Below are 15,220 nucleotides of genomic sequence, written 5' to 3' on the forward strand. Positions count from 1 at the left end.
TTAACTAGATGGGACTACAAGGCACCCACCACAATACCCAGCTATTTTTAGACATGGGGATCTCAGTCTTGCTCAGGCTGGTCTTGAACTCCTGAGCTCAAGCAATCCACCTGCCTCAGCCTTCCAGAATGCTAGCATTACACACATGAGCAACTGTGCCCAGCCGCATTTTGTTTTAATTACTGTAAATTAAACATATACATTCCAATAAGACCAATACCCCCCATTATTTTCCTATGTAATCACTGGGCTATACTACTTTCTTACTGCCTTTTTGGCTCACCTCTTTCTGCTTTCCCATTCCCTACCTTCTCTTTCTCATTTCTTCTTTTTCTCCTTACAGTGTTTTCAGATGTATTCTCCTGCTAAATTAACACTGTCATGTTACAAGGCTTCAAAGAAGCCTTCAATGGCTCTTTATTGCCTATAAATGGTCTGAATGTCTAGGCCTGATACTCATTGGCTTCCGTTGTCAGAGGTTTACTCTCCACCTTTTTTCTCTTCTGCAGCATAGGAAACTTCACCTGAGTTGGGCTATTTGTTTTCTAAATTTGCTGTCCAGTTTCCTGACCTAAAGCTTTATTTGCTCATTCTTGCCAGTTTCAGCTTGCCTAAAGGCTACCTGGGGTCCAGATTTTTGTACAAATCTGTTTATGACTTAATCATCTGGCATTTACCCAACCTTCTCTTTAAGTTCTGATCCACTTATTATTCTCACTACTTCTCATGATACGTGTTAGAGTCATATGTACTATTGAATATATAGTATGTATATACTACACACACACACACACACACGTATGTGGCTCAAGTGATCCTCCTTCCTTAGCTTCTAGGGAGAAGAACAGGGCCATGGTAGCTCAAATTCCAGTTTGATCAAAACCATACTGGTAAGTGGCGTGGTAAATAACTTTTACCAGTTAAAATTTGTCTCTCAACTTTTATCATCTATAAAGTGGGGTTAATACTTACAGTGTTAGAAGATTTTGTGTGTGTGTGTGTGTGTGTATACATATGAATTATCTAGCTTAGTAAGCACTTAATATACGTTAGTTATTATGTTGAAGGGTAGGGAATTAATTGGTATAGTGTGTTTTTACTTTTAAAAAATATTTGTAGGGCGGCACCTGTAGCTCAATGGGTAGGACACCGGTCACATATACCCAGGCTGGTGGGTTCGAACCTGGCCTGGTTCAGTTAAATAGCAATGACAACTGCAACAAAAAAGAGCCAGGCATTGTGGCGGGCACCTGTAGCCCCAGCTGCTTGGGAGTCTGAGGCAAGAGAATCTCTTAAGCCCAAGAGTTTAAGGTTGCTATGAGCTGTGACCCCATGGCATTCTACTGAGGGCAACATAGTGAGACTTTGTGTCAAAAATAACTAACTAAATAAATAAATAACATTTGTAATGAACTTTAGGTATATGCAATTGGCTTAATTAATATCCTTGGTGGATATACATATATGTGATTGATATATATTTGTAAACAGATAAAAAGTTCATATATACAAATGAGAACGTCCCATCAGGAGATAAAACACACCAGCTTGAATTGAAGCCAGGTTGGCTCAGAAAAGAGTATGGATCCTAGCAGTGTGGGAGGTTAAGGCAGGCGGATTGGTTGAGCTCAGGAGTTCGAGACCAGCCTTAGCGAGAGCAAGACTCCCATCTCTACTAAAAATAGAAAAACTAAGCCAGTGTCATTGCTGGTGCCTGTAGTCCCAGCTACTTGGGAAGCTGAGGCAAGAGGATCACTTGAAGCCAAGAGTTTGGAGATTGCTGTAGTTGTGGTGATGCTATGGCACTCTACCCAGGGCAACAGGGTGAGACTATCTCAAAAAAAAAAAAAAAAAAAAAGGAAGTATGGGTTTTGATTACTGAGATAGGCACAAGCTCCTATTAGAGTTGAGTGCCCAAATCGCACTAAAGGATACTTGTTTCCTTTAAAGAAGGCTTAGTCAATGTATCTTATGCCTGCTTGAGTCTACCTGGTCAGTTCACTTATACTTGGCTGTGTCCCCTTTGCCTAGGACAGGGGTCCTCAAACTGCGGCCCGTGGGCCACATGAGGTGGTGTGATTGTATTTGTTCCCGTTTTGTTTTTTTACTTCAAAATAAGATACGTGCAATGTGCATAGGAATTTGTTCAAAAAAATTTTTTTAAACTATAGTCCAGCCCTCCAGCGGTCTGAGGGACAGTGAATTGGCCCCCTGTTTAAAAAGTTTGAGGACGCCTGGCCTAGGATCTCTTACTATTAGGGTTCTTAGGTATTTGAATGTTCTACTGTTCATTAGGATAGTACTTTCATGACTCAAGAAGGACCATCTCAAATTCCCCTTAGTTTTCAATTTCCCTTATTAGGATGTTTAATAATCCTCTGGAATTAAAGTCAAAGTGACATACACGTAGACTGAGCCTTGCTATCATTCACTTCTCTACTTACACGCTTTTGGAGAGATGATCTTCATCCAGGCAGAGGGCCAACCAGGCCACCTAAAAAAGAATGAAAGGTATATATATGTAAATGGGTTGGTTTTCTTAATGATTAGATATAATTTTTTATTTAAAGTTGTTTTGATCAAAATATCTAGATGCATGACTGCATAAAAAATGCATTGAACTAGAAATTCTGCCTAAAACAAATATTCATTAGTGTTAAAACCATGTCACATATTATGTCACACCGCATAAAAATTCCTCAAAGTAGCAAATCTCCTTTATAACAAAATTGATGGTGAAAGCTGTGGCAGCCTTCCAGGTTACTCTTTCACATTTTTACTATCTTTTGGAATTATTGTTAATCTATAATATGTACTATAACATCAGAAGATCAGGTATTTGTTGGAATTGAGTTCTTCTAGGTTTTTATTTACATACTACTTTGCCAACATCATTACATATTTGTTTTGTTTTAGGAAAGCTATTTGAAAAGTGTACAGTTCTAGGGTCACTTGTGATTAAAGAAACAGTTGATTTATTTTATTCCAGAAATAGATGAATTGCCTAGTGAGTATTAATTATCTTCATTTTTAAAGATTTCTTCATTTCTTCACAGGCCAATTCAAAAATACTTGAGATCTTTCAAGGCACAGTAGATGATAAATATTGGGGTTTTTTTGTTTGTTTGTTTGTTTGTTTTGAGACAGAGTCTCACTCTGTCACCCTGGGTAAGGTGCCGTGTTGTCATAGCTCACGTCATAGCAACCTCAAACTCTTGGGCTTAGGTGATCCTCTTGCCTCAGCCTCCGGAGTAGCTGGGACTACAGTCACCCACCACAATGCACAGCTAGTTTTTTCTGTATTGCGGAGACAGGATCTCGCTCTTGCTCAGTCTTGTCTCAAACTCTTGAGCTCAAGTGATCCATCCACAACTGGCCTAAGTTTTTTATTGAAATATAATTTATAGACCATATAGTTTTATCAATTTAAGATATATAATTTAATGGTTTTTAGTATATTGACGGATTGTACAACCATCACCACAATTTTAGAATATTTTTATCACCTCCCAGAGAAACCTTATAGCATTTTCCCCCTAGGCAACAACTAAACTTCATTCCCTTCTTACAGATTTTCCTATTCTGGACATTTTATAAATGGAATCTTAAAATGTGTAGCCTGTTGTAACTGGTTTCTTTCACTTAGCATGTTTTAAAGATTAATCCATATTGTAGTTATCAGTTGAGTCATCCCTCATTATCTGAGCAGGATTGGTTCCAGAACCCTTTCCCATCCCCCATCTTCCCCACCTCCTGCAGCTATCATCTCTAGATTATTTATAATATCTAATGTAATATAAATGCTATGTAAATAGTTGTTATATTTTTTATTTATATTATTTTTATTGCATTATTTTTATTGTTTTTTTTCCACAAATATTTTCAATCCGCAGTTGAATACAAGGATGTGGAACCTGCGAATACATAGGCCCAACTGTACTCCATTCCTTCCCATTGCTGAATAATATTTCACTGTAGGGATATACCACATTTGATTTATCCATTTGATTATTAATGATAATTTTGGTTGATTCCATCTTTTGGTTACTGTGAGCAATGCTTCTATGAGCATTCATGTGTGTTTGTGTGTCCAAGTATATACTTCAGTATATACCTAAGAGAAGAATTTCTACGTCACAGAGTAACTTAACTTTACTACTTTTTTTTTTTGCCAGGGTCGGGTTCGAACCCGCCACCTCCCGTATATGGGGCTGGCACCCTACTCCTTGAGTCATAGGTGCCGCCCCAGTAGTAACTTAACTTTTTATCCTTTTAAGGACCTACCACTGTTTTCCAAAGTGATCTCTTCATTTTATAATTCTACTAGGAATATATAGTTCTACATCCTGACTAACACTTGATTTTTTTTTTTTTTATTGTATAACCATCCTGGTGGTATCTTATTATGGTTTGATTTGTATTTCCTAATGAAAATGTTTTCATTGCTGATAATGATGAACGTTTTTTCATGTTCTTACTGGCTATTTGAATACCTTCTTCAGAGAAATGTCTGTTCAGATCCTTTGCCCAATTTTAAATTGGCTTGTCTTGTTCTTACTCAGTTGTAAGAGTTCTTTATGTATTTTCGATCCAGGTTCCTTATAAGATATATAATTTCCAGGTATCTTTTCCCATCCTCTATATTGCAGCATGCATTATCATGAGTTGTCCTTTCACTTTCTCCTGGTATCTGTAGTTTAGCTCTTATATTTAGATCTCTGATTCATTTGAGTTAATTTTTATGTCTGGAGAAGAAAAGGATTCAGCTTTATTCTTTTGCTTGTAGCTGTCCAGTTGTAGCAATTCATGGAATTGCTTTTGGTTGGGGTTATGTTCTATTTTATGTTATTAGATTAGTTGTAGTATGTATATTATCCAGATACATGTAATATGCCGGATAACATACTTGTTAGGAAATATTTCCTACCACCTTTGAGACATATGGAGGTTATTATGAATATTGACAAATATAATTTCTAAAATCATTAAATGCATGGGTACTGTTAAATACTGGGCTGCATAGATGGATAGAAATAGTGTTTGTTTTATACAACAATTGGAGACATAGACATATAAATAATTAGAATAAGATCTCTTGTGACTTGAACAAGGTGCTGAAGAAAAATAACTGCTTGAAGATAAAGCAAACGTTCTATAGGAATTAATATTTAGGTTGAGTTTTGAAGAATGAGGTAACAGTATAGTAAAAGAAGAAAGTAGAGGCTGGGCACAATGGCTCAGGCCTGTAGTCCCAACTATTTGGGAGGCTGAGGCAGGAGAATCGCTTGAGCCCAGGAGTTAAGAGACCAGCCTGGGCAACATATTAAGAACCTATCTCTAAAAAAAATTAAAATAATTAGTTGGATGTGGTGGTGCATGCCTTAGTCCCAGGTACTCCAGAGGCTGAGGATTGCTAAAGTCCAGGAGTTTGAGGCTGCAGTGAGCTATGATGAGGCCACTGCATACCAGCCTGGAATATAGAGTGAGACGCTGTCTCTAAAAAATAGAATAAAGTGAAGAAGAGCAATAGGAATGGCCATCTATCACAAATGTGGAAGAGAAAGCACACCTCACACCTCTGGGAAATACAAGTTGTTAAGCAGAATTGTAACACAAAAGATGGAATAGAGCTGTGGGGGTAAAACCAGAAAGGGGTGGGGCTAGAACTGTGGCCTTTGTATGAGTTCAGTGTGGCCTGTGTGAGTACAGGGCTGTCTTAGAGGTGAAACATTTGTGTTTTATACTAATCATATTATATTTTTGCATCCTTTTTAATGTCAGTTTTTTTGTTTTTATACAATATATGTAATACATTGTTTAGGTATTACTATAATACAGGATTTGGGAATAAAATTTACATATATGGAAGCATATACTCAAATTTTTACAGATAGACTACATGATTAAAAAGCTTGAAAGGGGGGCGGTGCCTGTGGCTCAGTGAGCAGGGCGCTGGCCCCATATACCGAGGGTGGCGGTTTCAAACCCAGCCCCGGCCAAACTGCAACAAAAAAATAGCCAGGCGTCGTGGTGGGTGCCTGTAGTCCCAGCTACTCAGGAGGCTGAGGCAGGAGAATCGCCTAAGCCCAGGAGTTGGAGGTTGCTGTGAGCTGTGTGATGCCACGGCACTCTACCGAGGGCCATAAGGTGAGACTCTGTCTCTACAAAAAAAAAAGCTTGAAAGGCCACTATTATAAGTTATAGAAAGCTATTGAAATATATATAGATTTTTTATTATTAATTTTAAATCATAGCTGTGTACATTAATGTGATCATGGGGCACCATACATTTGTTTTATAAACAGTTTGACACATTTTCATCACACTGGTTAACATAGCCTTCCTGGCATTTTCTTAGTTATTGTGTTAAGACAGTTATATTCTACATTTACTAAGTTTCACGTGTACCCTTGTAAGATGAACCACAGGTGTAATCCACCTATCACCCTCCCTCCGCCCATCCTCCCTACCCCCTCTTCCCCTTCCCCAAATTCTTAGGTTATAACTGGGTTATAGCTTTCATGTGAAAGCCAAAAATTAGTTTCATAGTAGGGCTGAGTACATTGGATACTGCTATTGAAATATTTTTTATTTTATTTTTTATTTTTTTTGTAGAGACAGAGTTTCACTTTATTGCCCTCGGTAGAGTGCTGTGGCGTCACACAGCTCACAGCAACCTCCAACTCCTGGGCTTAGGCGATTCTCCTGCCTCAGCCTCCCGAGTAGCTGGGACTACAGGCACCTGCCACAACGCCCGGCTATTTTTTGTTGCAGTTTGGCCGGGGCTGGGTTTGAAACCGCCACCCTCCGTATATGGGGCCGGCGCCCTGCTCACTGAGCCACAGGCGCCGCCCTGCTATTGAAATATTTTAAGGGGAGGAGGAACAGTATAAGATTTGTCTTTTAGGAGGATAACTATATGGAAAAAGGATGGAAAACTATTAAAATAATTTAAGGTTTGTACTATGAAAGCTTCAACGAAAGCAATGATCTTTATTATATTGAGATCTTGGCTCCTCCAAAGCTCTGGTATAAACTTTAGGTATCTTAGTTGCCTGAAGTTTATTGAGTAGGTTGAAAGATAAGTGGAAAGGATTGCTGGTACCAAATGATGATATTTAGTGCCATTGTTCTTACATAATTGCCATTATCTTTTGGAAAAGGCATTTTTTCCCTAATCCTGGTATTTTCCTCAGAAGATATAATTTTTTTTTTCATGTTTTAAAATCTTTTGAAGGTATACTTTCTTCTTTTGGGGGTTATTATTTATACACACCAAAATGTATAGAACTGAAATGTATGATTTTTTTTATATCACCTTGTTGCCACCATCTAAATCAAAATACATTTTCGTTATCCCAGAAATATTTGTTTCTCTCTCCTGTCAGTCCCAGGTTTGATTTCTTTCACTGTATGTTATAATTTTGCCTGTTCTTGAGCTTTATATAAAGAGATTTTATACAGTATATACTCTTTGTGTTTAAATTTGTTTAACATAAAGTTTAAAAAATTTACCCCTGTTGTATATATTCCTTTTACTGTGTGACTATACCACAGTATACTTATACTTTCTCCTATTGGTAGGCATTTAAATTGTTCCATTTAATAAAGCCTTTGTGAACAATTTTGTGAAAATTTGCTTTGATTTCTTTGGGTATTCTTAGGAGAGTAATTGCTGGGTTTTAGAGAAGTTATTAGAGACTTGTGGGGTGCAATGGCTCATGTCTATCTCATGCCTCTCCCAGCATTTGGGGAGGCTGAGGCAGGTAGATAGCTTGAGCCCAGGAGTTTGAGACCAGAATAGGCAACACAGTGAGACCTCATTTCTACATAAAAAAAAAAAAATTAGCCGGGCATGATCCTGGACCCCTATAGCCCCAACTATTTGGGACATTGATCACTTGACTTTGAATGTTCAAGATTACAGTGAGCTATGATTAGGCCACTGCATTTTAGTTGGGGTGACAGAGCAAGACCATCTCTCAAAAAAAATTTATTTTTATTAGAAACTACCAAACTAAGCCAGGCATGGTGGCTCATGCCTTTAATCAGCACTCTTGGAGGCAGAGGTGGGTGGATTTCTTGAGCTCAGGATTTGGGAGACCAGCCTGCGCAAGGGTCTCACTCTATATTCCAGGCCGGTATGCAGTGGCCTCTCTAAAAATAGCTGAGCTTTGTCGTAGGTGCCAGTAGTCCCAGCTACTGGGGAGGCTGAGGCAAGAGGATCTCTTGAGCCTAGGAGTTTGAGGTTACTGTGAGCTATGATGCTCCAGCACTCTACCAAGGGCGACAAAGTGAGATTGTCTCGCAAAAAAAAAAAAAACTACCAAACTATCTTCTACATTGTTTGTGTCATTTTATGCTCTTAGCAGTGTATTAGATTTCATGTTGCTCCAACTTCTCTGTGACACTAGGCATTGTTAGATTTTTATTTTTATTCATTCTGTTGGGTGAGAAGTGGTATCTCATTGTGATTTTAATTTGCATTTCATTGGTGACTAGTAATACTGAATAATCCTTAAGTTATCACAATTACTGTATTCTTGGGTCATTTATAGCTTCTGCTATCTATTCAAGTCTTTTTGCTTATTAAAACAAACAAGCTTGTCTAATTTTTTTATTAGCCTCATACATCCTGATTATAAGTATTTTTTCAGATATATATTTTGTTTCTTCCTCTAAAGCATAGCTTCCCCAGTCATTTCCCCTATGTCTTTTGATAAACACATTTTATTTTGCTGAAGTTCATTTTCTCACTGTTTTAATTTATCATTGGTGCTTTTTGTGCCCTGTCAATGGAATCCTTGCTCATGCCAAGATATTCCCAAGATCCCAAGATATTCTCCTATGTTTTCCTCCTTGTGAATATCTACTCCAGGACCATTTGTTGAAAGGACCACAATTTCTTCCACTGAATTCCAGAGACACCTCTGTTATAAAGTCGAGTATGAATGCGAATATATTTTCTGGACTCTTTATTATGTTTCCTTGATCTGTCTTTATATCAGTATAATATTGTTTTCGTTATTGTAGCAAAGTAAATCTTTTTTTTTATTATTAAATCATAGCTGTGTACATTAATGCAATCACGGGCACCATACACTGGTTTTATATACCATTTGACATATTTTCATCACACTGGTTAACATAGCCTTCCTGGCATTTTCTTAGTTATTGTGTTAAGACATTTATATTCTACATTTAGTAAGTTTCACATGTACCATTGTAAGATGCACCATAGGTGCAAAGTAAGTCTTAAAATCAGATAGTATACTTACTCATCAAAATTATTTTAGTTATTTTAGGTCATTTGGATTTTCACACTAGTTTTAGAATAAGCTTGTCAGTTTTTATAAAATGCCTGTTTGGATTTTGATTGGGAATGTGTTGAATTTATGTATCAACTTGGAAAGAATTGATATCTTATCAGTGTTATATCTTCTAGTTCATCAATATGATATATTTCTATTATGTCTTTAATATGTCACTGCAATATTTTGAAATACTTTAGGTAGAATTTTTGCTTATTTCTCATTAAGTTTATTCCTAAACACTTTTTTATGTAAGAGTGGTACTTAATTTTTCACTTTCCAAGTGTTTGTTGCTAATATGTAAAAATGTAGGTGCTTTTTCTATATTGACCTTGAATTTTCCAACTTTGTAAACTCTAAACACATCAGTTAGTTTTAGTAGTTTGTATATTCTTTTGGCTATTCTGCATACATAAGTAATGTGTGAATATAGTTAGTTTTCTTTTTTCCAATCTATATGTTTCTTTTCATTTTCTGGAGTTAATTTTGATGAACTGAATATTAGATGTTAGAATGTTGTTTTTCATTTGAACTAAATTATCTTGACAAGTCGTTTTTGGAGACAGAACCTGGATGACTTCTTTTTATTGATTCTAATCAAATCCTCTATATAAATTGATAAGGTTTGCAAAAGTACAGGAATCTAGGATTAGGATAAGATTATCTCATCTAAAAAGAATATATTTTAGTTTTACAGCAAACATGAAAAAGAGGCTTACTTTTCATTTTCTAGACTTCCTCCTCTTTCATAGTTTTAGCCTTAACTGGTTTGTAGTGGGCATTCCTCCTGGCAAACTACACTCTTATGTATATTATCGTATTAATTCTTCGAGATTGGAGACTTTTGGTGTAGGCCATAGATACCTTGATTTAACACAGGTTAACCTCATATTAATGAAGTCTCACACACAAAATCATGATTTTTGATGTGTATCCTACATGGCAGTTCATCTTTTAATAAAAACATTGGTATGTATCTTTTTATTATTTTATTTTTCTAAGACAGGGTCTTGCTCTGTCCCCCAGGCTATAGTGCAGCTATCATAGTTCACTGGGCTCAAGCAATCCTCCCACCTCAGTCTTCCAAGATTCTAAGTCTATAGGTGCACTGTCTAATTTTTAATTTTTTTATAGAGACAGGGCTTCCCTGTGTTGCCTATGCCTCTAACTCCTGGCTTCCAAAATGATCCTCCCAAAAACCTGCCTTGGCCTCCCAAAGCCCTGGAATTATTGATGTGAATCACCACGCTGGGCCAGAGATTGATACTTGATACATTTATGTAGTATGCATTTAGGAAACTTAAAATATGATTTAACTTAATTCAGAATTGTAAATACCTTGTCAGGAATATACAGGGTAGACATAAAGTTTGTGTGCAATTTAAGGTAGTTTAACACAGTAAATTGCACATGAACTTTATGTCCACCCTGTATATAAAACATTCAGGTGCTTATATTATGTATAGCTATGAAAACATTTCTTAAATACTCAGCAACTTGTAGAGTCATTGCTAAAACGTTTTCCATCCAGTTTGGGACTCTATGCTTGGCAGGCTGTTTGGTTGGCCTTTCCTACATTGTAGTGGTGCTATGCGGTAATGACTATTTACCGCTCCAGTGAAATATTCTTTTCTATGGGAAATGAGAAGCTCTGTGGAAAAAATTTCCTTTTTAATGGTTATGTTATATAAGTAAGAAACTCTTTGGAACTTTTAATTAAAATGTTTTCCATTCAAGAAGTTTCTATTCAAATAAAAGCCCTTCATGCCAAAGCTTGATAAAGAAGCTTCCAGTAATTGGTTAAGCCGTTGGTTCTCAACCTGTGGGTCACAACCCCTTTTGGGGGTCGAACGACCCTTTCACAGGGGTCACCTACATACATTCTGCATATCAGTTATTTACATTATGATTCATAACAGTAGCAAAATTACAGTTATGAAGTAGCAACAAAAATAATTTTATGGTTGAGGGTCACCACAACATGAGGAACTGTAAGGGTCACCGCATTAGGAAGGTTGAGAACCACTGCTGAAGCAAATAAGTGCTATAGGTGTCTTGTCACTTAAATTGACTCTATAGACTACTTCTTTATGAAGCAATTTCTGGTGTTAGATAATACTGTGTGTTGTGATACATAGTGATGTTATCAGATTTGAGATTTTTATAATAGAATTTTGTTGCCATGTCTTTTTTCTGACTTCTAAAATTTGTAAAATTTAAATCATTTTCAGTTAAAAATAATTGATAGAAATTCTGCTATTGATAGAGGTTTTTATTTGTATTTAAAAAGACATGAGATTTACTGTGTATTCATGATTTTATATAGAGACTTATCTCACAAAAAATTATAATTTTTATAAGTCATTTGATAAAGTTAATAATTTAGGAGAATTTTTTTAAGGACACTGATAAATGATTTGTAAAATAATTTCCTCTGTTTTATTCATTTATGTGTTTTTCTTTTTTCTTTCATTATATAGAGGATAGCTAGAGGATGGAACTGTTATTTAGATCAGTGAGCAGAAAAATGGAAAAATCCATGTGGTTAATAATAAATGTAATATTAACTATTGAATACTTTAATGTGTATATTCTGCCATTTTACTGTTATATACAGGGTATATTTACTACTGGCACATGGGAAGAGAAATCAGATGAAATTTCCTTTGCTGACTTCAAGTTCTCAGTGACTTATCATTATCTTGTACAAGAGTTCACTGATAAAGAAGGAAAGGATGAATTATTAGAAGGTACGTTTTTTTTTTAATAGAGACAAAGTTTCACTTTATTCCCCTCGGTAGAGTACCATGGTGTCACAGCTCACAGCAACCTCCAACTCCTGGGCTTAGGCGATTCTCTTGTCTCAGCCTCCTGAGTAGCTGGGACTATAGGCGCCTGCCACAACGCCTGGCTATTTTTTTTTGTTGTTGTTGTTGCACTTTGGCCAGGGCCAGTATATGGGGCCAGTGCCCTACCCATTAAGCCACAAGTACAGCCCAGAAGGTAAGTTTTTACAACATATTTTTAACTCCTAACTTTTAAGAGTCATAATTTTGATTTATAAATTTTTCTTGTTTTTATTTTGATACAGTCTCAGTCTTTCGCCCTGGGTAGAGTGTCGTGTTGTACTACCTCACACCAACCTCAAACTTTTGAGCTCAAGCAATCCACTTGCCTCAGCCTCCCCAGTATCTGGGACTATAGGTGCCTGCCACAATGCCTAGCTAGTTTTTTTCTATTTTTAGTAGAGATGGGAGTATCACTCTTACTTAGGCTGTTCTCCAACTCCTAAGCTCAAGCAGTCCACCTGCCTCAGCCTCCCAGATTGCTAGGATACAGGCATAAGCTACCACACACAACTGAATTACATATTTAGTTCTCTTAATTTAGTAGTAAACTTCAGAAATGTTTTATATATGCACAGTTGTTTCACATCTGAAAGTATGAGACAGTTCTGCATCTGAAGTAGAACTATAGTGCTATTCATTTTAAAACAAATTAAATTGGCACATATTATTGAATACCTAATATGTGTTAAGTACCCTGCCAAGCCCTCTTGAACCCAAACTTAAAAGAAGCTCACATTCCAGTGGGGGAGATATAAATAAGTAATAGTAATAGGAGGTAGAAAGTAATAAGGGGCATCCCAAAGTACCAGTAAAGTTCTCCTAGAGTTCAGAGGAGAGAAAAGACCAGTTTTAACTGGGAGAGATCAAAAAAGATGTTATAGAGAATTAAGCAAGTAAGCCGAGCTCTGAAGGATTTGCAAATAAAGGAAATTTGTCTATTGATTTGACAGTTTTGTCAGTGTACTATTATTTTGATATACTTTACATTTTGGAGTTAGACCAAGCATATTAAAACTCTGGCTTTTCTACGTACTAGTTACTTGACCTCTCTAAACTTGAATTATCTCATTTGTAAAATGAAGTAATATTACCTGAGGGTTAATGTGAAAATGTAATAAGATATTGTACATAAACAACGATCTCAGTACCTGACCCATGCTGGATACTCAGTAAATGGTGTTTACAATTGTTAATAGAGCACATCATCCAAAATTGTCCGTCTTGAGATATACTATTGTATAAGGGTGAGTAAGCAAAGTATTGAAAAAACATGAATTTCAGAGCTGTCAGTCAAATGCCCTTCTTTAATCACTCAGCAAATAAACAGGCCAGTGTGTGTTAATATTTTTCTGATTAAAACCAATTATCATTTATAAGCAGAGACTTGAAATGTCTGTGCCTTCTCTTGTATAGGAATAGAATTATATCACTTTCGGCTCAGTGTCTATAGCTCATTGGCTAGGGTGCCAGCCACATACATTGGAGCTGGCGGGTTTGAATCCAGCCCGGGCCTGCCAAACAACGACAACTACAACAAAAAATAGCCAGGCATTGGGTGGCGCCTGTGGCTCAAAGGGGTAGGGCGCCAGCCCCATATGCTAGAGGTGGCAGGTTCAAACCCAGCCCCGGCCAAAAACTGCAAAAAAAAAAAAAGGGCCAGGCATTGTGGCGGGCACCTGTAGTCCCAGCTACTTGGGAGGCTGAGGCAAGAGAATCACTTAAGCTGTGAGCTGTGATGCCACGGTACTTTACCAAGGGTGACATAGTGAGACTGTCTCAAAAAAAAATAAAAGAATTGTATTGCTTTCTCTATTTTATATATATATATGTGTATATATACATATATGCAAATATGTATATACACATACATATTATTACAGATAAAAAATTTGATAACATCTGCATTCAGATTCAGAAACCAGGATATAATATCAACCATATATACACATATGTAAGACAGTTATACAGCAAAACAGTTAAGCCAGAGTATGAATATAAGAACTTCAGAGTAGAAGAAGACCAGGCGCACAGCCTACAGACATATAAAAAAATGCTCATCATCCTTAATCATCAGAGAAATGCAAATCAGAACTACTTTGGCGGTGCCTGTGGCTCAGTTGGTAAGGCGCCGGCCCCATATACTGAGGGTGGTGGATTCAAACCCGGCCCCGGCTGAACTGCAACCAAAAAATAGCCGGGTGTTGTGGCGGGCTACTCGGGAGGCTGAGGCAAGAGAATCGCTTAAGCCCAGGAGTTGGAGGTTGCTGTGAGCTGTGTGATGCCATGGCACTCTAACGAGGGCCATAAAGTGAGACTCTGTCTCTACAAAAAAAAAAAAAAAGAGAGAGATATCACCTAACTCTAGTAAGATTAGCCCATATCACAAAATCCCAAGACCAGAGATGTTGGCGTGGATGTGGAGAAAAGGGAACACTTCTACACTGCTGGTGGGAATGCAAATTAATGCATTCCTTTTGGAAAGATGTTTGCAGCACACTTAGAGATCTAAAAATAGACCTGCCATTCAATCCTATAATTCCTCTACTAGGTATATACCCAGAAAACCAAAAATCACGTTATAAGAAAGATATTTGTACCAGAATGTTTATTGCAGCCCAATTCATAATTGCTAAGTCATGGGAAAAGCCCAAGTGCCCATCAATCCACAAATGGATTAATAAATTGTGGTATATGTGCACCATGGAATATTATGCAGCCTTAAAGAAAGATGGAGACTTTACCCCTTTATGTTTACATGGATGGAGCTGGAACATACTCTTCTTAGTAAAGTATCTCAAGAATGGAAGAAAAAGTATCCAATGTACTCAGCCCTACTATGAAATTAATTTATGGCTTTCATATGGAAGCTATAACCCAGTTATAACCTAAGAATATGGGGAAAGGGGAGAGGGAGAGGAGGGAGGGTGATTGGTGGGATTACACCTATGGTGCATCTTACAAGAGTACATGTGAAACTTAGTAAATGTAGAATATAAATGTCTTAACACAATAACTAAGAAAATGCTAGGAAGGCTATATTAACCAGTGTGATGAAAATAT

At 36.9% G+C, this 15,220-nt stretch overlaps 1 protein-coding gene across 6 annotated transcripts in view; it reads left to right on the forward strand.

Annotated features, from left to right (window-relative positions):
- Positions 1 to 15,220, forward strand: part of RAB3GAP1 (RAB3 GTPase activating protein catalytic subunit 1) — a 142,813-nt gene that overhangs the window by 19,473 nt on the left and 108,120 nt on the right. For 4 of the 6 annotated variants that reach the window (XM_053596676.1, XM_053596678.1, XM_053596679.1 and 1 more), the window contains exon 4: positions 11,929 to 12,061. The exons of the other annotated variants lie outside the window; for them this stretch is intronic. In XM_053596676.1, the coding sequence (XP_053452651.1) occupies positions 11,929 to 12,061 (133 nt within the window). The remainder of the gene's footprint in view (positions 1 to 11,928; positions 12,062 to 15,220) is intronic. 6 annotated transcript variants of the gene reach the window in all.

The sequence above is a fragment of the Nycticebus coucang genome, chromosome 7, assembly GCF_027406575.1.
Source record: "Nycticebus coucang isolate mNycCou1 chromosome 7, mNycCou1.pri, whole genome shotgun sequence".
NCBI classification, from domain to species: domain Eukaryota; kingdom Metazoa; phylum Chordata; class Mammalia; order Primates; family Lorisidae; genus Nycticebus; species Nycticebus coucang.